Source organism: Tachyglossus aculeatus, chromosome X4 (assembly GCF_015852505.1).
Source record: "Tachyglossus aculeatus isolate mTacAcu1 chromosome X4, mTacAcu1.pri, whole genome shotgun sequence".
In the NCBI taxonomy this organism is placed as follows: domain Eukaryota; kingdom Metazoa; phylum Chordata; class Mammalia; order Monotremata; family Tachyglossidae; genus Tachyglossus; species Tachyglossus aculeatus.
The window spans coordinates 5632540-5655911 of NC_052098.1; the positions used below are offsets into that span (position 1 = coordinate 5632540).

The 23372-nt window shown below is 43.9% G+C and overlaps 1 protein-coding gene across 9 annotated transcripts in view; it reads right to left on the reverse strand.

Annotated features, from left to right (window-relative positions):
- The window catches only part of LOC119947832 (transducin-like enhancer protein 4), a 137415-nt gene that overhangs the window by 110590 nt on the left and 3453 nt on the right, over positions 1-23372 (reverse strand). For all 9 annotated transcript variants that reach the window (XM_038769462.1, XM_038769475.1, XM_038769473.1 and 6 more), the window contains one exon: positions 22004-22048. In XM_038769462.1, the coding sequence (XP_038625390.1) occupies positions 22004-22048 (45 nt within the window). The remainder of the gene's footprint in view (positions 1-22003; positions 22049-23372) is intronic.

Genomic DNA, 23372 nt, shown 5'->3' on the forward strand with positions numbered 1-23372 from the left:
GTAAAGTAGGCCTAACAATCACTTCAGTAGTGCAGAGAATGGCTGCTCAAGTGAAGCCTGGCCCGTTTGGAGAAGAAAAGTTTAACTTGACCTTTCCCGGATCCTTTCTGACCACGGTTCTCAAGAGACTAGATCAGCTCCTTGCGAGTGGGGATAGTGCCAACCAATTCCGTTGACTTGTTCTCTCCCAAATGCTTAGTATGGTGCTCTGCACATAGTCAGCACTCGATAACAACCATTGACTGACTGACTGTATGCACATCTGTCAGTAGTAACACCATATAAACGCTTTCTGTGTCAAGAAGAGTTATAAGCGCTGGGGTAGGTCCAGGATAATTAGGTTGGACAAAATCCCTGTCCCACATGGAGCTCATGCTCTAAGTAGGAGGGAGAACAGGGATTGAATCTCCACTTGACAGATGAGGAAACTGAGGCTCAGAGAAGTGAAGTGACTTGCCCAAGGTCACACAGCAGACAAGTGGCAGAGCCGGGATTAGAACCTAGGTCCTCTGAGTTGCAGGCCCGTTGCTCTTTCCTCTAGGCTGCACCACTCCTGAAATTCAGAAGCTTTGTCAGTAGTCCGCAATTCCAGTTTGGGGGCAGGCTTAGGGTTGTCATTTGGCAAAGAGAAACATGGAGCAGACAGAGAATTTGCAGGACGAGCCCTGTGGCATTATCAGATGAGGCTCAATAGCTGCTCCAAAGCCCCATGAAGAGTACCACAGGGAGGATGGATTTGTTTTTTCCCCTGTGAGTCAGTGCGTCAGAGGGAGAGGGGAAAGAGGAGTTCAAATGACTCCATGCCCTAGGGAGGAAGGAAGGATTTGGTTAGAAACAGTGCTGGAGGCAGGTGACCAGATGTCCCAGTTTAGGTGGGACAGTTCCAAAATTTCAGGATCTCCTCCTCCCCAGCACCCCCTGCCTGGATCCTGCCTCAGCAGGATCAGCTGAGGTCTGCACCCAACTCAGGTGGCGGCAAGATGTCACCTAGGGAGATGAGCAGCCACAAAGCATGTAGGGAAGGGGTGGGCTGGGGGAGAAGGCAGGGCCTTGCAGGAACTGCGGGGGCAGGGGCTCCAAGACTCCAGGGGCTCCTGTGTCGCCCGGCAAGCCCTGGGCCCACACCCACAAGGCTCTGGGCCTGGAGTTTATTGTTAGGTTGTACTCTCCCAAGTGCTTAGTACAGTGCTCTGCACAGAGTAAGTGCTCAATAAATACCACTGAATGAATGAATGAGTTTGCCAGGAGGTCACAGTCACCGGCACTGCCCAGTAGTCCTGACAGAGACATGACTCAGGGCAGGCCAGTTCCCCGGGGCCTGACTGCCTGGGCAGAAACAGTTTGCTGGGGTCAACCTTTACTGTAATTCCCTTTCTCCACCTTCAAAATTGGGGGGGGGGGGCAGGGAACCTACCCTACAAAGGTCAGAAGAGACTTAAAGAAGATCTATTAGGGTGCTAAGTTATAGTATTGCTTTCTTTGAGCCCCAAAGAGGATTAGATAATGCTGAGTGGGTTTTAAACATTTAAATTGAGTAGCTTGACTGTTACGATATTGATTCCATCTTAGGGCGCTCTCTCTCTCTCTCTCTCTCTCCCAAGGCCGATGATTGAGAGTCAGAGGAGGCTTGTCATCGGAAGGAAGTGTGATGACACGGGCCTACCTACCTCTGAGAAATTTCCTATTTTGCCTCCTTCCTGCACCCAGGCACAGAGAAATCATTTTCAGTATTTCTTTCTGGTCAACCACTAATCTGAGCCTGGTGGGGGAAAAATGTCTGGGTTAGTAAAGATTCGGGCTTACTTTCAAGCCTGCCTCCCCTTCCCTTCCATCCAAGTCCTTCCAAAAGCAGTTTTGGATTAAACCGCCCCTCATTCTCTTGGTAGCTTCATGGTTAAGATACTGGTTATCTTGGACATGCAATTCCCTCAGCAGCCAAAACCCTCACCCTCCCATTCATTTATCTGCTTACCATAAAGATAACAATTATTATTATGGAACTCATTAAGTACTTATTATGTGCCAGGCAATGTATTGACACTGGAGTAGATACAAGATTATCAGGTGGGACACAGTTCCTATCCCACATGGGGCTCACAATCTAGCTAGAAGGGAGTAGGATTTGATCTCCATTTTACGAAGGAGGAACCTGAGGCACAGAAGTTAAATGACTTGTCCAAGGTTGCAGAGCAGATACAAGGTGGAGGCAGGATTAGAACTCAGGTCTTCTGACTCCTAGGCCCACACTCTTTGCACTAGGCCATACTACTTCCGGTGTTGTTTACTTGGTGTTTTTTTAAAAAATCTTCCTCTCACACTCTTTAACTCTGAGCGTGGTTCAGTGGAAAGAGCACGGGCTTTGGAATCAGTGGTCATGGGTTCAAATTCCAGCTCCACCAATTATCAGCTGTGTGACTTTGGGCAAGTCACAACTTCTCTGTGCCTTAGTTACCTCATCTGTAAAATGGGGATTGACTGTGAGCCCCCTGTGGGACAACCTGATCACCATGTAACCTCCCCAGCGCTTAGAACAGTGCTTTGCACATAGTAAGCGCTTAATAAATGCCATTATTATTATTGTATTTTCATCCAGGTATACCTGTTTGCCTTTCCCATTAGACTGCAAATTTCCTTAGTACCTAGTGCACTTTGGAGAAGGAGGTAATTTTGCTTTTTTTAACCCTATGCTCAAGTTGCAATTAAAGGGACTTCCTGTCTGCTAGGTTTGAGTGCTAGTCCCACGGGAAAATGATCCCAAATGAGTGCTTTCCAAAGCCCAGTCACACCACAGAGCGTCTCCCCCTCTCTCCAACCCCCCAACTCCCTAACCAACTGCCTTGTTCCATTCAACTCTGAGCTCCTTGAGGGCAGGGAACAGGGAATATGGGTCTGGCTTCTGCTATTAAATATGGTGCTTGGTGCTCTATAGGGGCTCAAAAAATACCACTGATTGATTAGCAAACCTATCCTTCACCTCTTACAACTTAATAACAAGATATTCTGCTTGCTACGCCAACACATGTGACCAGTTGATCACTTCTGGACTGGAGTTCTGTGGCTAGTGCACCTTGAGAATGCTCACCAGTAGACTGTGACCTGGGTCTTTATAGATTCCACACCCCCCCACCCCCCCCATACACACACACACACACACACACACACACCATAAGGTGTAGAAAACATTCAGCTATTTCATTTATTAATTGTATTTATTGACTGCTTACTGGGTGCAAAGCACTGTACTAAGTGCTTGGACTAGCCCAGCTACCTGCTGACTTTCTGAATATGAGATGCCCCCATACAGATATTTATTTTGCTAGACTTTATTTTGGCAAATCTCAGAAGGAAGGATCCTGTGAGAGTTAATTTATACACACACACACACACACACACACACACTTAAAATGCTCCCTCTGTACACGAGCCCTCAACTGTGAAGAAGTGAAGATTATTACATTAAAACAGAGAGAGTCCTGTTTTATAATTACTTCAGCCAAGATTTCCACTCCACCCCCCCCCACCACCACTGACTGCTTCAACAGATTCAAGTTTCCCATAAATTACAAGTAGAAATATGAACGAAAGAAATAAAGGAAGTGAACGTCGTGGTCGGACTTGTGAAAACACACCATAAAACAACGTATGTTTCTGTCAGTTGCAGCAGACTGCCCGACAGAAAGCAAAACCACATTTCCGCACATTTTTTCTTTTTTTTTTTATGGATCTGTGGCTTTATGCCACCAAGCAATACTCTGGTTTACCAAAATGTCCTCTATGGCCTTTTAAATGTCATATTTATTTAGCTTTCCCTTATTCTGAGGTCGCACAGTTTTGAGCCATGTGTTTGGAAAAGGGGAAACATTTTGCCATAGAATATTCTGGACCTCAAGTTTTGGGGGTTTTAGTTCCATCTTGCTTAAACCATAAAATTCACACAAATAAAAGCATCTATTATCATTATGTGGGAGGCCCTTCGGTGAATGTCATGAACAACTGGCCCGATCAACATTCCTTTTGATAAGCAGTAGCTTCCCATGATAATTATAAACTCGGTCTCGTATTTACATCGGAAAGTTCCCAGCATAAAAACATGTGGAATCACCGCACTTCCTCTAATAGTATGAATAAAGAGCAAGGGAAATCTGATCGAAGAAAATGCTTTTGAGATCAGATGGATAATTTAGAGCATTTTCCCCATGTTTTCTCATTTCCTGATGAAACAAGCCTTTAATTAAAAGTGAAAAAAATTACCCCACACCGATCAAATGATTTCATTCTCTAATGAAAGAAAGTCAACTTCTACAATTACAACCAAAGCAGCAGAAGAGAAAATAATGAATAAAAACCCAACACACACACTTGAACTTCTTCATTTCAAAGAAAAGTCCCTGAGCCACAGATTGAAATTACAAAATGTACACTACTCAACATGACAGCACTGGGGGAGGGGAGAGAAGAGAATGGAAATTTGCTTAAAAAGAAAATACCTCAAAAGTGATTTTTGTCAGAGTGTCCTTCTAAGATTCAACTCCTTCAAATTGTAAAGTGAAATTGTTTTCCATCCCCATTTTTTAGCTCTAATTCTATAGTCTTTTTTATTTTTTTTTTAAGGCACTTGGAAGTTCTGGCAAATTGTATAACTGCTTTAACCCTTGCCATTGCCTTTGCTTTGTGCTTTGAAAAAGTGAAAACCTGCTGGCAAGAAACTGAAGTATCTGATTAGGGACACCTACTGACTGGGAAAAAGAAAAGTTGTGTTTTGCTGCTCATTATGTGGGTTTTGCAAATAATGATCTGAATCCAGTGTTGAAATGAACAGTAGATTCTTAAAGTAAACTTGTACCAAATTGGTGAACTGGTTCGAGTTGGAATTATTCTATGGTTCTGTGCCTTGGTTTCCTCCTCCGAACAATGTGGATTCAATAGCTGTTGCTCTTCTCCCTTAGACTGTAAATCCCATGTGGGAGAGGGTTTGTGCCTAATCTGATTACACTCTACCTACCTGAGAGCAGAATGCTTGGCTCACAGTAAGCCCTGAAATACCGCACTTATTATTTAAAATGGTATTTCCACTAGGCCAGACACTCCCAACAACTTTCACAACAATTCAGTACTTAGAAATTAGATTTTAAAAAATAGAGTGCTATAAAAACTTTTGCAGATGGACACAAAAATCACGTGGAGGTACAGTGGCCATGGCCTTGCATTTTCCCCCTTCTCTCTCTGACCGTCCCCTCTGAGCTGCTTCATCTCTAGGCCCGCATGATTACTTCAGAACAAGAAAACTCCAAGTACTGCGGAGCGTGCTACTCAATGCAAGCACATCACGCACCCTCCCCCTTTTGTTCATTGCTGTCTGTTTTATCAGGGAGACTGGGATATTGAAGGTCTCAAGGTACAACACAGCTACTCCTCCTTCAAGGCCGGAAACCCCTAGCCCGTAGATCGGAGGCAGGGAGTGGTATCTGCTCACCTGACCTCTATTACAGAAGAACAAAGCAGAGCCGGGAAATTGCCCCAAGAGGTAAATATACTGCTGCCTGTCTTAAAATCTGTACTTGTGCTCTCAGCTCAGTTGCTGTACTGACGGTAGATAAAGAAACTCCCTACGCGGGGAGCTGAGCTGATTTTTGACTAGCAGGGGAAACTGTCAACCTCCACTCGTTACTAGCGCTAGTAGAAATAAACTTATCTGTGACAAACCCACTAGAACACAATGCAGAGTTCATGATGTTTTCTTCGACGACCACTAGCTCACCCTTAAAAAAATAAATAAACCCCAACCCCAACCTAGCCGTAACCTCTAATATTCCCACAAACCACTGTTGCTGTTTCTGTCGGCATGCTCAGGTTTGGGAATCTCTTTGAATGATCCATGTTAATGGAGTTTTAAGGAGTTTGGGAGTTTGTTAGTTTTTTGGGTTTTTTTTAATGGTATTGGTTAAGCACTTATGTGCCAGGAGTTGTACTAAGCTCTGTGGTATATACAAGATAGTTAGGGTGGACACAGTCTCTGTCCCACATGGGGCTCACACTCTTAATCCCCATTTTACAGATGAGGTGACTGAGGCACAGGGAAGTGACTTGCCCAAGGTCACACAGCTGACAAGTGGCAGAATTGGGATTAAAACCCAAGTCCTCTGCCTCCCAGGCCCCTGTTCTTTCTACTAGGCCATGCTGCTTCTCATGGAGTTACCACCATGTTGTATTTGGTGAATGGCGAGATTTTTTCTGAGGTTAATTATAGCTAATGCGGTCAAATGTAATAAGCCACACTGTAAACTCCTGCAGATGTATACTCCTGGGCTTATGAATTCACCTATTCGTCTTTTCAGAGCCCTTCTTTCAAAAGGCTATAAGCGCTTAGTACAGTGCTCTGCACAGAGTAAGCACTCAATAAATACAACCGAATGAAAAAGCTGAATATTTTAGCGGCTGGTGGGGAAGGAATAAAACAGAAGTAACTCAGGTGGTGGGAGGGGAGGAGAGTAGGAGAGAGGTTAGGAAGAAGGGTTCAACCAGTTAATATCCATACACCCCAGAAGAATACAGATCACAAAGTTGATCGTGAACGTTTCCTGAAAGATACAAACACCACTATTTTTTTTAATCAAACACAGTCAGCTAAATGTGGTTAGCGCTGGCCTGTCCCAGAGTGACCTACTCCAACCTGGAGACCACTTAAAGTGTCAAAACTGACCTACTCTAAAGCAAGCGGCTTCCTTCATGCATGGGGTAAGGAGCCTGCACCAGAGAAAGACCACAAGGACTGTGCAACTCCCTTTTCAAACAATCAGTAGAAGAAGAAGTAGAAAAGAGAAGCTCCAGCTAGTGGTCCCTTCCTGCCGGTCATTGAGGGCGGAAGGGAGAGACTTAAGGAAGGGCCCGGGTTGGCAACACCACAATGCAGGGGAGGGGAAAAGAGGTTCAAAGAACTTTGCAGACATGATGATGATGATGATAATAATGGTGCTTGTTAAGCAGTGTGGCTGGGTGGAAAGAGCACGGCCCTGGGAGTCAGAGGACCTGGGTTCTAATCCCCACTCTGCCACCTGTCAGCTGTGTGAACTTGGGCAATTCACTTCTCTGGGACCTCAGCTGCCTCACCTTTAAAATGGGGATGAAAACTGTGAGCCCCGGGTGCGACATGGACTGGGACCAACCCGAATGTCTTATATCTACCCCAGTGCTTAGTATAGTGCCTACCATATAGTAAGTGCTTAACAAACACCATTAAAAAAGAAAAAGCTTACTTTGTGCCAAGCACTGTACTAAGCACTGGCGTAGATAAAAGGTAATCTTTCAGGTCAGATACAGTCCCTGTCCCCCACGGGGCTCATAGTTTAAGTAGGAGGGAGAATGCGTAGTAAATCCTCATTTTACAGATGAAGAAACTGAGGCCCAGAAAAGTGAAGTGACCTGCCCGAGGTCACCCAGCAGACAAGTGGCAGAGCTGGGAGAAGAACCCAGTTCCTCCAATTCCCAGGCCTGGGTTCTTTCCACTAGGACACACTGTTTCTCCTGAATGACTGCTCGCCCCAGTTTTAGGAGACTGTTCACTCACTCTTCTGCTGGGGAAGAGAGCACTAGAGTCATCATAATGACGATATGCATTAAGCGCTTATTAGGTGACAGGTCCTGTGCTGTGCTAAGTGCTGGGGGAGATGCAAGATAATCAGTTCGAGGACACTCCAGGCTCAACCAATTTCCATTCTTCTTCTCCTGTCCATCTTAGCAGCTACTCCAGGGCACAAAAATGGGGAGATAAGTCCTTAAAGCTAAATTTAACCTTTAAAATGGCTGCTACAATGAGGGTCATGTACGACTTAAAAAAGAAAAAAAAAAGTTATCTGGTGTGTTGAAATTACTCCTGGTTTGTGAAGTGGTGTTATGTTTCCCATTTGTTACCGAGGTCAAAACCACTTCACCTAAGAGACCTCAGCTTTCATTCAAAACACAATTCCGAGGGATGATCCAAGTGGTAATTATAAATACCTTACTGACCCATTGAGCAAAAGCATGCATGTGAAGTCACTGCAAACCAAAAGCCTGCTCAATCTTTCAGGTTACACTGAAATATAATGCATTCCTAAACCCTTCACAAATTGATCTTAAAGTGGATATTTTTAATGTAAAAAATATATATTTTTTTAAATCACAATCAGTTTGCCTTTGCCTTCACTTCTGCCAGGAAAACTAGCCCTGAACCAGACAGCATAGTCTAGTGGAAAAAACACAGGACTGCCAGTCAGGACACCTCGGTTCTAATCCCAGTTCCACCATTTGTCTGCTATGTGACCTTGGGCAAGTCACTTCAGTTCTCTGTGCCTCAGTTACCTCATCTGTAAAATGGGGATGGACTGTGAGCCCCATTTGGGACAGGGACTGTGTCCAACCCGATTTGCTTGTATCTACCCCAGTACTTAGTACACTGCCTGGCACACAGTAAGCACTTAATAAATACTATTATTATTACTATTATCATTAATAATAATAATGATGATGGCATTTGTTAAGTGCTTCCTACGTGCCAAGCACTGTTCTAAGCACTGGGGGAGATACAAGGTGATCAGGTTGTCCACGTGGGGCTCACAGTCTTAATCCCCATTTTACAGATGAGGTAACAGGCACAGAGAAGTTAAGTGACTTGCCCAAAGTCACACAGCTGACAAACGGCAGAGCCGGAATTTGAACCCATGACCTCTGACTCCCAAGCCCATGCTCTTTCCACTGGGCCATGCTGCTTCTCATTATTCTCTGGGCCTCCATTTCCTCACCTCTAAAGGGGATGCAAGTGGGACCTAGTTATGTTCTGTCTCTACAAAAGCATTTAGCACACTGCTTTACAAAAAACTGTGCTCATTAAGCACTTACTACATGGCAGGCACTGTACTAAGTGCTGGGTTAGACACAAGTGAATCAGGTTGGACACAGGTTGGAGCCACGTGAGGCTCGCAGTCTTAATCTCCATTTTATAGATGAGGTAACTGAGTCACAGAGAAGCGATTGGAACCCAGGTCCTCTGGCTCCCAGGCCCGAACTCTTTTCCAGTAGGCCACACTGCTTGTTTTTGTTGTCACATTGTACTGTCCCAAGCGCTTAGTACAGTGCTTTGCACACGGTAAGGGCTCAATAGATACAATTGAATGAATGACTCTAGTACATGCTTGCTAGAATGTCATAACTAACTCTCTTATTAAAAGGGAGTGAGGCACCACGCTTAATGAAAATGAATAAGCTTGGTCTCTCCTTCCTATTCCTTTTTTATATCCTCCCCAAGGAGCTTGGGCTTGAAAGAAAAGGTCCAAGTGGTTTTGGCTGCAGTTAGACATTACAGTTACCCTAGTGATCTTGGGAAGAGGGAGCCGTTGGAAAACGTGGGTGACACCACTGCAGATTTTGCAAACCAGTCAACATTTCTTCAGCTTTAAAGATCTTTCTCAACCTGCCAGGATGAAACGTCCCAGTGTTTAACTGGAAATCCAAATGTTCATTGGCAGTTTTTCAAAGAATGGAACCCAGAATTCTACCTTTCACCTAGCTCATCAGCATATGAGCCCAAACGGACTGGGCGATGAGGGGCTGAAGATGGAAAAAATCCTCTGACACATGAGGAAGCAGTCCCACGTCTCAATTCTTCACCGCTAGAGCTGACATACTGAGTAATATTTAATATTAATATTAAATTAGTGTTATCAATATTTAATAATAATTGATCAATTGGTCAATGGTATTTATTGAGCGCTTACTATGTGCAGACCTGCTGGGAATTTATTAAAAAAAGAATAAAACCTCCAAGGTTCCTCAAGGCTAAGACAAAAACAAAACAAAATACCCAACCAAAGACCAGAAGTTGGTTTCTTAAGTGGTGTTGGGGAAAGTGAGCCAACCCCAGGCCCGAAACAGGAAAGATCAATACTGTCCTCCATCCAGACCACATGAGCATAGAGTTGTTAATAGAAGAACCCTTCAGAGAGAAACTCTCTTCACTCCAACTCTTGCCATTACACCAATTTAAATACAAAACGGTAAATCCAGCAGTGGTGAATTTAGATGGTCAGCTCCTTGAGGGCAAGGACTGTGTTCTACTGATTCTGTTGTGTTGTACTCTCCCAAGCAATGCACACAGTAAGAGCTCAATAAATACAGCGTGGTTCAGTGGAAAGAGCCCGGGCTTTGGAGTCAGAGGCCGTGGGTTCAAATCCCAGCTCTGCCAACTATCAGCTGTGTGACTTTGGGCAAGTCACAACTTCTCTGTGCCTCAGTTACCTCATCTGTAAAATGGGGATTAAGACTGTGAGCCCCATGTGGGACAAACTGATCACCTTGTAACCTCCCCAGTGCTTAGAACAGTGCTTTGCACACAGTAAGCGCTTAATAGATGCCATCATAATTATCAAATACCACTGATTGATGGCTTGGTGCAATAGATAGGCTCTGTGGGGCAGGGATGGTGTCTGAACAGCTTATCTTGTATCTACCCCAGCACTTAGCCCGGTGTTTGGCCCAGAATTAGTGCTTAACTGATACCACGTTCATTATTACTAAAGAGAAAAAGGTGGTTCAAACTCTCAGAAGAGTTACCTGTGTTATCTTCCACCACATCAACTGAAGCACTTAGTACAGTGCTCGGTCAATACTGACCGCTTACTGTGTGCAGAGTCCACTACGACAGAGGTGGTAGAAACGATCCCTGCTTGCCTTGAGTTCGGTCATTCCCCTTTCCCTTCCCCAGCCTCCCTGCTCCCCTTGAATCATTTTGCCACCAGCTCTCTGCATCAATCATACTTATCAAGCATGTACTGTGTGCAGAGCACTGCACTAAGCACTTGGGATAGAATGACATAATATAAAAGAGTTGGTAGACACATTCCCCGCCCACGAACTTAGAGTCTAGAGGGGGAGATGGGCATTAACATAAATAAATGAATTACTGTTATGTCCAGAGGAGCCACTGGGGTGGCAGGGTGGTGAACAAAGGGAGTAAGTCAGGGCAACATAAAGGGAGTGGGAAAAGAGGAAAGGAGGGCTTAGGGAAGGCCTCTTGGAGGAGATGTGCCTTCAATAAGGCTTTGAAGGTGGAGAGAGTTAATTGCCTGCTATCCTCATGATGCAAGGGATTGACCTAGTTAGGACCCCTGGGTCCCAGCCACCTTGTGTCAGAAAAATTTGAATAAAATGTGGGTTAACATCATTGCTCCCTCAGTCCTAAACTAATGGTGGGAGCCAGGCAGCCCGGGAATCTCCTAGGTGAAGTAGTTGCTCGTGGCGTCACTCCATCAGCGTACATAATGGAGAAAGCCTGGTCTCCCAAATGCCCTCTTACTTGCTTGCTCTCTCCTGGGCAACAGCCTCACTAATACCACAGCTATTACTCTTGCACTTTCAAATACTTTAGCTGAGAGAGGGATCACCCAAAAAGAGAATTCAGTTGTTTTCTTCTCCCTTCCCCGTTTAGAGGGATGGGGAAAATAGCCTCTTAAAAAAAAAAGGCAATTAAGGTTCTCATAAGGAACCAGGGATAGTTTGTGCAGAAGCTGGGAGTAAATATTTCTTTGTCCAATCTTCTCCTCTACCCAAGCAAGATATTGCAAGCCAATAGTTGTAGATCCACAGGGTTAAGTAAGAGGACAGGATTAGGAAAATGCAACATGAATATCAACAGCACTGGCAGCATTTGGGGAATTAAGGGGACTAAATAAGCCCTTCGGGAACATATAAGGGCTAAATAAGCCCATGGGGATCCCTCGCCCTCAAGGACCTTCCAATCTAATGGGGCTACCAAATCAACAAAACTTGACAAGTCAACAATAGAGCATGAGATTAGAAGCTGCGTGGCTTAGTGGAAGGAGCCCAGACTTGGGAGTCAGAGGTCATGGGTTCTAATCCCAACTCTTCCACTTAGCTGTGTGACCTTGGGCAAGTCACTTAACTTCTCTGGGCCTCGGTTACCTCATCTGTAAAATGTGGATGAAGACTGTGAGCCCCACGTAGGACAACCTGATGACCTTTTATCTACCCCAGCGCTTAGAACAGTGCTTGGCACACAGTAAGCGCTTAACAAATGCCAACATCATTATTATTATAAATAATAGAGCCAAACAGATAAATAAAATCGATATCAAACACATACAAAGAGGCTGAGATGGCAGAGGGGATGTGGTATGACCATGATGGTTAGGGTGACGTATGACAGACCCAAATGGTAGTCTTTAGAGGAAATTCCACTGGTTCAGGTAGAACTGGGACCAAATCAGGCCTCATGGAAAGGTCGAGTCTGTTTCCAGAGAAAAGACCCCAGAGAACAGTCCCTGAGCCCTGAAGATGATCCACTCGATTTAAGCCGCTTGAGGTCCGGGATCATGTCTTCTAACTTGATTGTACTCTCCGAAGTGCTCAGGGCAGAGAATACAAGTAGAATGCAAGCATCTTGAGGGCAGGGATTGTGTCAACTATGTTGTACTCAAACGTTCAGTACAGTGCTCTGTACACAGTAGTCTGTAAGCTCCTTGAGGACAGGGATGGGGTCGACTAAATCTATTGTACTCTCCTAAGAGCTCAGCATAGTGCTCTGTACACAGTAAGTGCCCCAAAATACTACTGATTGGTTGAATACTGCTCACAATGAGATGCCATCCACGTGTGCAAGTAATTTATTAATACTGATGTCTACCTCTCCCTCTAGAGTGTAAGCTCCTTGTGGGCAGGGAATGTGTCTACCAACTCTGTCATACTCTCCCAAGCACTTAGTACACTGTTCTGCACACTGTAAGTGCTTAAGAAATACAATCAATTGGTTGATTGATTGGCATTGGTTGAATGCCCTCCCTCTGCCCATCCGCCAAGCTAGCTCTCTTCCTCCCTTCAAGGCCCTGCTGAGAGCTCACCTCCTCCAGGAGGCCTTCCCAGACTGAGCCCCTTCCTTCCTCTCCCCCTGGTCCCCCTCTCCATCCCCCCCATCTTACGTCCTTCCCTTCCCTACAGCACTTGTATATATGTATATATGTTTGTACATATTTATTACTCTATTTATTTATTTAACTTGTACATATCTATCCTATTTATTTTATTTTGTTAGTATGTTTGGTTTTGTTCTCTGTCTCCCCCTTTTAGACTGTGAGCCCACTGTTGGGTAGGGACTGTCTCTATATGTTGCCAATTTGTACTTCCCAAGCGCTTAGTACAGTGCTCTGCACATAGTAAGCGCTCAATAAATACGATTGATGATGATGATGATGATGATGAGACTGATGGTGAGATGCCATCCATGTATGGTTTGTGTGAGTAGTTATTTGTATTTATAAATAATTTATAAATTATTTATTCATTCATTCATATTCACTGAGAGCTGTGCAAAGAGCACTGTACTAAGCTCTTGGGAGAGTACAAAACAGCAATAAACAGTCATATTCTCTGCCCGCAACAGGCTTACAGCCTAATGACAGGCTTACAGTCTAATGTCTGTCTCCCCCTCTGGATTGTAAGCTCCTTGTGGGCAAGGAATGTGTCTACCAGCTCTGCTGTATTCTCCCAAGTGCTTAGTACAGTGCTCACAAGAAGTGCTCAAAAATACCACTGATTGAGTGATACTGAAAGACCATGAAGATGTAGCAGTCAATAGGCAGGTGTTTCAACAACAAAAGCCAAAACAGCTTTGAGACTCACTTTGAATGAAACACATTTTAATAACAAATGAAACAGTATTGTTCTAAAGGTCCCTCTCTGGGAATTAGAACTTGGATAAAAGCAAAAGCTTGGTTAAAAAAAAAGAGGAAAGGGTAATCATCACTCTAAGATTTAAGGGGGGGGTGACAGAGGAGAATACCCTTCTTGCCTGTCTGAATACGGGCTGTTTACGGCTTGAAGAAAATACAAGACCCCAGCTTCAAAAGATTAATAAAATCAGTTGAATATCTGCTCTTATAGTAAGGAGTTTGTTCAATCTTTCCAGTAATCCCTCCATGTCATCGTAATCCCATCCACTACCCAATATCGACTGGCTTGAAGGACTATAGATGATCTGCTTACAGCAAAGCACTATATAAAAGCAAATCAAAAACTACCAAACTCACCACACGGTTTTAACCAAAACTGATGCACACATATACATTTTGTCAACTTAGTTCTCAGTTGACTTACCCTTACCCCAGTTGTCAGCAGGAAGTGTGGTATTTTCAAAAACCCTCAGGAAGACAATGTCTGCACCTCCTTGATCACAATGTACCTCACACCCTGCGTTGGACCCACACGCTTGTCCATACACCCCACTGGTCCATCCCAGCACCTTTTACTTTGGACATAAATAAATAAGACTCGCTCACCAACCCTTTCCAAAAGCCACAAGGAAAAGAGAAAAGCTAATCTGGATAGCAAATTTCTTCCCAAATGAGGAAGAAAAATGTATGATGATAACCAGGCCCTTCCCGGGAGACGGTGGGAGATGTACCAAAGACCCAAAATCGGTCCCACCTTTCTTCCACTACCTCAGAGATCCGACATGCCGCAAGGCACGATTCCAAAATGTCATGGCGACTTTCATCTTCTAAACATAGTAAAACTGTCCCATTGCCTCCAGAAGGGAACTGGAAGCATAATTCATCATCGTATTTATTTATTTCAGTGGTATTTGTTAAGCATTATATGTGCCAGACACTGTACTAAGTACTGGGGTAGATTCATTCATTCAATCGAATTTATTAAGAGCTTACTGAGTGCAGAGCACTGTACTAAGCACTTGGGAAGTACAAATCACCAACATATAGAGACAATCCCTACCCACCAATGGGCTCACAGTCTAGAAGATACACCCACCCTACAACACTCCATCCCACTGCTCTCCCTGAGGAATAGAGAAGGGGTAGCCTGTGAAGATGGGTGGGAGAAGACTGGGTAATAATAATAATAATAATGGCATTTATTAAGCGCTTACTATGTGCAGAGCACTGTTTTAAGCACTGGGGAGATTACAAGATGATCAGCTTGTCCCACGGGGGACTCACAATCCTATTCCCCATTTTACAGATGAGGGAACTGAGGCACAGAAAGTGAAGTGACTTGCCCAAAGTCACACAGCTGACAATTGGTAGAGCCGGGATTCGAACCCATGAACTCTGACACCAAAGCCTGGGCTCTTTCCACTGAGCCACGCTGCTTCCCATGAGGAAGGGGAAGGGGATGAGGGAGGGGAGAGAGAAAATGGGCAAAACACAGCTGTAACTGACCTGGTCTCCAGAGAGGAAGGATGGGGAGAGGGGAAGGGAGAGAAAGCCTTCGCCAGGTTGAATTCTTCTACTTGCCTGGCAGCAGGGAGGATCTGAGTGGAAAGCAAATCTGAAAAAATAACACTTGAGGACCTCTCTAGTTCCACCTTCTGACTCTGGGCAGCAGAGTGCTTAAGTGAATGGAATTTTCAGGTTTAAAAGAAAAATAATAAAGTAACCTGAGGGGAATTATTGGGTGTTTTTTGCTTTATTAATTGAGGTACAAATCCTGATAAATTCTCAAAAATTGGGGGTTTTAACTTAGCTTTCATTTTTGCGATTCAAATTCAACATCTGTGGTGTATTTCTTCCATAATATCGTTCCCTTCAAACAATCACAGATAATGCAAATGGACTCAACATCGCAGCTTCCTGTGGCCTTCCGTAGCAGTGTCAGCCCTCCACCTGTCTTAGACAGCAAGCCCTGAGTGGAACCAGGACTGTATCCAATCTGATGATCTTGCATCTACCCCAAAATTATGTGCCATGGTGCTTGGCACATAGTAAACACTTAATATTGCCGGGATATTCACTATGATTATTACCTTTCTTAGTCTAGGGAACCAGACACCAGGCCCAAGACTAAATTTATAAATAGATAAATAAATTAAGGGGAGAGCATTTAGGCAAAAACTGACCGGAACACTCCAGATTCTTCATGAAGAGGGGACAAAACAATCCCCCAGGAAGAGAAAAAAACAATTTATGACATTAAAAAATGATCCAGCCTTCCAGATATTGCATTCAAAGTTTCCATAGACTCTATTGACAATTCATCCCATGGATGCACTAAATCAACTTAAATGGACTTCGGCAGAATTAGGGTGGGTTTGTGAGTCAACTGAATTCCATTTTGACAGCGAGTATTTTAAGAAAAATGTAAATGAAATTTCCATGAGGGTTTTTTCAAGGGGAGTGAGGAGGTGGGTGGGAGGTGATGCTTAATCCTAACCTTAAAGTGATTATTCTGCTTCTGCTTCTCATGATGTTCCCTTTCCCTGTCCCATTTTATGAAGTCCTAAAAAAAAAAATTCTAGTCAATACCCAACCGGGAGGGAAAAAAAAAAAAATCTAGTCATTACCCAACGGGAGGGAATGGGGGTTGAACAAATTCCTGAAAAAAGTTTTCCTTTAATTGAGAAGAATTCGGAGAAAACATCTCCAAATGAAAATAAAAGTGAAAGCAGATATCACGACACATGCTGACTAAGAAATGCGAATCCCGGAATGCAAGCAGCTATTTTCTTCCTGGTGATCGTCGGGGTCCGGACAGGCCCAAGTTGCAGCCGACCCAGGAGGTTCAGACCAGTTTCGGGGTTTGCAGAACCAGGGACCCCCAGGGAAACCAGTTGATTCTGGGCCCATGATTTGCTGTCATCACCATCATCAGCACTTACTGAACACTTCACACTAGGTGCTTGGTAAGCAGCGAGGCGCAGAGCGAAAAGCCCGGCCCTGAGAGTCAGAGGACCTGGGCTTTCATCCCAGCTCTGCCACCTACCTGCTGGGTGACCTTGGGCAAATCATTTAACTTCTCTGTGCCTCAGTTTCCTCATCTGCAAAATGAGGATTCAATACCTGCTCTCCCCCCTCCAATGTGACTCCAATGTGTCGAGGAGAGACAGGGACTATGTCCAACCTGATCCTTCAATACAGCGCTTGGCACATAATACGTGCTTAACAAATACCACCGTTATTATAATTAGGCAATAAAAATAGAAAACTCCCTCAGCTGAACCACATGGGCTGTAAACTCCCAGAGGGCAAGGTTTGGGTCTTTTACTTCTTCAAGCCCCTAGTAAGCTGATGCTGTAACTGTACGCTCCCCAGTTCCCCAGTAGGCATACTGGGGAACTCCCGGTTACACCATCCCATCTTCGGGCAGAACAGAAGGCTCACCCGTCAACCCCATTTGCCAACCCAAATTTTCTCAACTGTAAAGCTCCGTTAAAAGTCCGCCATCGCCCGCCTACACACCACTTTCAATCGGGTTTCGCCTTTCCATTCATAATCAAGCGATTTCCTGGTTCCGTCCCAACCGCCCAGGCAGCTCACCAATCCATCAATAGCATCGATTGAACGTCTGCTGTGTGCAGAGCACTGTACTAAGCACTCATCTCTTTCTCTATTATATAGGTCCTTCTGTTTATAATGGAGAGCCAAGCTCGATCTCTGGAAATTCGGGCGGCTTCCCGGCTACATCCAAATGGAACGTGACGGCCTGCCTTCATTGTCACACAAGAGTTTGATCCTACCCTCTTACCAAGGCAGGGGGAAAAAAAAAAATCAATCACTGGGCAAGTGTATGCAGAGGCGCATATTGATCCATGCATCCATCCATCCATGCATCCATCCATCTGCTCCTCCTCATCCCCAGCCACAGCGGTGGGGGCCCCCATCTAGGGGCACAGAAGGTTTTTTATTTTTGTTTCGCTTTTTTTTTTTGGCGGGGGCAGGGGAAAATATAAAGGGTCACCGTGAAACCTGAATAAACTGGTTTTCTCCATGGCCATTCTCCCCCATCCCCTAAACAAATGAGTGTCGAGCCATCCCCACACCGGAGACGTCCCAGTGGTCGTGTATTACTTCAGCCTCAATCAATCTCTTCCCCCTCTCCCGATCCTAGCCTTGCTTTGGCAAACAGCTCACTCGAAACCCCCAACCTAATTAAAAACAGCTTCCTCGGCAACACTGGCCTCGATTTCACTTATTTACACATTAACTGCAGCCTCCTCTTGACCAATCCCGCCTCTTCTCCGACCCACGCCGGGCCTTTCATCTGCCCCGGACAGCATTTTCTCCAGCAGATGAAGTAGCTGCCGATTGATTTGCTGTCGAGCCCGGTAAATTAATAGCAACAAATTGCTGAGGGCCCCATCTCGCTGCTCCACCATGCTTCGGCAGTTTTGCTTTATTTGCTCCATGATGGGCAGCAGCCAGGCCTCTTCAAGTCAATTTCTTCTTAACAACCTGCAATACTTTTCAATGGTGAAAATAGAGCTGTTCCTTGTAAGTCCGAAATCAATATCCTATTGCCCTTAGAAAATGCTAAACAAGCAGTATTGGCAATCCACTTGGTACTAGAGGGTATCAGATAGAATGCAAATCCATACTGCCTTCCCTCCTTGTAGTTATTACAGTTTGCTAAAAGGTTCCTAATGCCATTTATCATCATTTACCATCGACTACTGCAGCTCTGATTATGATATCCTATCAGCTGGCAGAGCCCTTTCATTTCTATTCAATTAATATTTTAGCAGCACTCAAATGGTTGTTGCCCAAGTCTTGTAATAAAATTTACATGGCTTGGAGGGAAATCGGAGCCCTCCTGCTTTGATTTAAAAAAAAAAGGAAAAAAGAAAAAAAGACGCCGACATCTAGGCACTTCATCTGGGTTTCTAAATGTCCGCCTCCCGTAAAGCCCAGGCCGATGATAAAAATCATAAACCACGGACTGACTTGGGAAAAAAACAGATAGATCTGTCATCGACTATGGAGCTGTCACTGGAAAGCGTTTCTGATTTCTCCTTTCCCAAAGCTGAAGTTTCCACCCCCACCCTCCGTTTCAATTCCTGCCAGTCTCCTTTCGCCAAGTCCCAATTGTCCACAACCAAATTCCAATACTCCCTTTCTATCGATCATCGCTACCGTCCGATTCGAGCCTAGACAGTGTCTCGTTTAATTAACTCGTCCCTTATAAAAGAGGGAACCCGCTGGAGAGTATCCCAACCTCAGGGCCCTTTAGCGGGGAACACTTGAGAGGGAAAACCCGCCCCAAAATGGCATCTCCGAAGGGATTCGGCAGTGACCCAAGTGCCATCCACAGAGCACGGGGGACTGGATGTCCCAAAGCACAAGACCCCAGGGGACTTTTACAAGGACAGAGAGTCTCTCATTTGGACTAAAACCCTCCAGTCGGACAAAACACAACCACACAACATTTTCCAACCATCTTCCATTTGTCAACTTCACTTTAACGCCAGAACGGAGAAGACAGTTGGGAAGCATTAATTCATATTCTACCCCAGTTCACTTCTCCCTAACTTTTCTGTTTCTTCAAGATTCATCAGCTCAGCTCTATCAATCCCAGTAGAGATTACCAGAAATTATATTCGTATTTTATGCTTTAATTCTACATCGCGTTGCAGTGTACCCCTCGATTCTCCTTTAAAAAAAATTTAACTGACTAATTCTATCAGTCTAATGCTATTTACTCAGTTACCAAAATTTAAATTAATTATGTTCTCAAACATAATTGTTAAAAATTGGCAACATTATGCAGGCTTAATTAAGATTAAATCCAATTTACTAAATGTACTTTAATTGGTACTAATTACATTAGCTTTCCTTTCAGAATGACAAATTCCCTATAGGTTTCACTTTAATAGTCTTCTATCAAAATCAACACAGGATGACTGATGATGAACATCACGGTGTTGGGGGGGGCAGAGAGGAGGGAAAAAAATGGGGGGGAGGAGAGAAGACAGTATCGACCCCACGTTGCGAATGTTCTCTCTGCATTTATCCTCTTATCAATTTGCTAAGACACAGGGTTCATCACAGCCATCGTTTTCTGTTCCAATGAAAAATACTTCTAAAAATAAATAATCTGTGGCTGGAAGCAGCCAAGAAGAACAGGAGCTTTAACCGAAAAATACACAAAGGTTTCAAATATCAGGGCCCCCAATTACTAGGGTACTTTCACGGGCTCCAGGGACTTCTACTCTTGAACCCTCTGAGACGCAAATCTAATAAGTGAATAAGCCTAACCTGATCTTGAGAACTAGGCCCAATTATGCTGCAGGGCAACTTCACTGTTTTATTGCCTGCTTTCCATTACAAGGGCATCCAGTGAGTACATCTGGAAAAGAGGCTGAGAGGAACCAAGGCTGTCTGCCTAGGAAAACAAATAAAGACAGATAGGCCTCTGTGCTTAAGGGGAAAAGGAAAGAAAATATAATAAGTAGGTGGTTTGCAGGGCTGTCTGTATTTCATAATGTGATAAACTGCCCTCAGGATTTTTGATATGATTGAATTTAGAAAGCAAAAAAAAAGGGGGGGAGTGGGGGGAGAAATGCACTCCATTCTCAGTTTTAAATGGAGTAGGATTTAAGGACTGGTGAATTAAAGGTGGAGGTCTCTGACAGCATTAGGAAACATCCTAGGAAAAAGCAGACTCCCGAGGAGACGTGATAAAATACAAAGAAATCTAAAACTGGGCAGTTTTTGGAGGCCAGACATGGAGAGGGAGGGGAGAAATACAGGGTGATGAGTCCCGAAGTCCAATCTTTAAAAGATACTAATTAATCTTCATATTGTCAAAAAGACCTAGACGAGAGACAGGCCGCCGAGTCAGTGAAAGTCACAATAATTATCAAACAACTTCTTTGTGGCAATTCATTTGAGTAAGGAGGAGCTGATGAGAAGCCATAAGCCTGAATGGATTTTTGTGTCAGCAGACAGCCTTTAGGATATCAATTTAAACAGAAAGCAGTCATGACAAAATGATATTCCAACTAAACTAAATACACAGCTTTGGTACAACCCTGTGAAGATTGCCATCAACATAATTGCGCTTAATTTCTGAGGTAAAATATTGGGAAGAAAAATGGCAGTCTGCTCACAGTGCCCAATTGTAACATGAATGACTTTTGGTCTTGGCTTTTTATTTATTTATTTATTTTGGGGGAAGGGAGGTCGAGGGGAGGGATAAAGGCAAATTAAATGCAGCCATGTTTTAAAATACCTTCTGATTGTGGGTCAGCCATTTTTGAAATAAGAATGTATTCCGCTCGTAGAAACCATACTGAGGAGTCCGTGACATGAGGAAATCCCATTTACTCTCAAATCAGAAGGTAAATGGAACAAGATACAGAGTTTCTAAGAAATCGATCCTCTGCTCCACCCCCCCCCCACAGTGCTTTCGCACACTTGTGCACACCCCTATTCTACAGTCCAGTTGCACAGTTAGTCCAATCCTAGAAGGGCTTCTTAAGTAATTAGTTTTTCCAAACAATATTCAACCCCCAAAGTGAAATTTTTCTCTCTAGGAAATGCAAGTGAGTGGCTTAATTTATGCTTCTGTATAAAGGTTAATCCCCTGTACCGTAAAATGACTCACACCACTAGACTCTTACTGATCGCTACTTTTGGGGGGGCTGGACTAATTGCTCAACTTCAAGGCACAGAATTAAACCTCTTCACATCCTATCAGACTCATTTATTCTGTTCAAATTTTGGAAATAACAGACCTGGTTTCCAGGTAAAAACCCAGCTAAGTAGCCTCAAGGGATGAATCTGAGGATTTTACATCAATTTTGTTTGTAGCACTACAGATTCAATTTTGATTCTCCCCAGCTAACCTTCCACACTGGACCAACCAAGTCCCCATGCAATTTCTAGTTTCATTTTTTTAATGTTTTCCCAAAAAACAGCTCTCACAGTATAGATCCCGATTCTTGAAACCCCCATTCTAACAATTTTCACCACATCCAAGGGAAAATCAAGAATACTTGGAATTTAAGGATTTTGGTTGCTTTCACCAGAGTGAATTAAATGCTGGCATATCGGAGGGCAGTGTGAAATTTTACCGGCAAGATCAGGAGCGAACGGTTTCAAACAGGAATAATGTACGTGAAGGATTTAGTAGGATGAGGCAGAAAAACTACAAAAGACTATCCAAAAATTGGCTTGAAAATAGGGACTCTATCAATGAAAGTGTTAGAAGACAAAAGCTCACTCACCTGCTTATGCATCTCTATATTCAATCCATAGGACATTTCATAATACTGTCAAAGAATAAAAATCAATTTGATCAGTGCTTTTCATGTCAGTTTGGACCACAGATTTTCAGTAATACCACCTTATTATTATTTCGTAAATGACTATTCTACAATTTTTTTAAAACAAGTAATAAGTTTTGCTAGGCATGGGCAGGAAAATTGGCTTAAGGACCACGGCTCATTTCCTCAACTGGTCTTTCATCCTAAGTAGCCTTCCTTGTCAGATTGATCTGGTGGGTGGAGAGACTGGCAAAGAGAAAAGACACTCTGTGCAGTGGGAATTTGGGGGGAAAAAAGCATTTGGCCAACTGTTTCACAGCATAGGTTGGAGGCCAAAAAATGCTCCAAATCCTAAAAGCCAGCCATCCATATCTATCAAAGGAGAATCTCAAGCTGCGCTTTCACCCAGTGAACAAAAAGAGCTAAATCAAAACACAGGGGTTGGGCAAAACAGGCTCAGAGCTAAGAAAATTCCAAGTTAAAAGCCCAGATTCTAGCCGCTCTAATATCTTTCGGCAACTGATCGCGGACCCCTCGCCCACATCCTCCTTCTGGCCTGGAGCTCCCTCCCACTTCATATCCGACAGACCACCACTCTCCCCTCCTTCCAAGCCTTATTGAAATCACGTTTCCTCCACGAGGCCTTCCCCGACTAAGCCCTCATTTCTCCTACTCCCTCTCCCTTCTGCTCCACCTACACTTGGATCCGTCCCCTTTAAGCACCTGATAATTACCCCACCCACAGTCCCACAGCACTTACATACATACCCATAATTTACTGTAATGGCTGTTTCCCCCTTTAGACTGTAAGCTCCTTGTGGGCAGGGAACACATGTTCACCAACTCTGTTATACTGTACTCTCCCCAGCGCTTAGTGCAGTGTTCTGCACACAGTAAAAAGGAAAGCTTTCTAGGCAAACTCAGTCTGGGCTCCGTCTGTGTGCTCTGTTTGTTTCTGAGATCTGATGGCAAAAATTTGTTTCCACTGAATGTTGGGTTGCGATCAAAGTGAGGATGACCAAAGTGATATTGCTTAATAGTCATCTCTAGAGTTAAATTACTCATTCTTCAACAACAGGTGTTGTGTTGAAATGCACACATTCAGGAGAAGAAAAAAAAACTGCCTTTGGTACAAATATTATGAGCCAGCACACAGTTGCGCCTGTAAACATTTTTAGAAAGCAGATGGAATTTTTAGACAAATGGCATTCTGAAAATCCTGACAACAGATGACATTGACCCTCACTAAATGACCTGATTTTTTTTAAAAAAAAACAACCACCTTGGCAATAAAGCAGAGTTGAGAAACCCGTATTTATAATTCTTTATT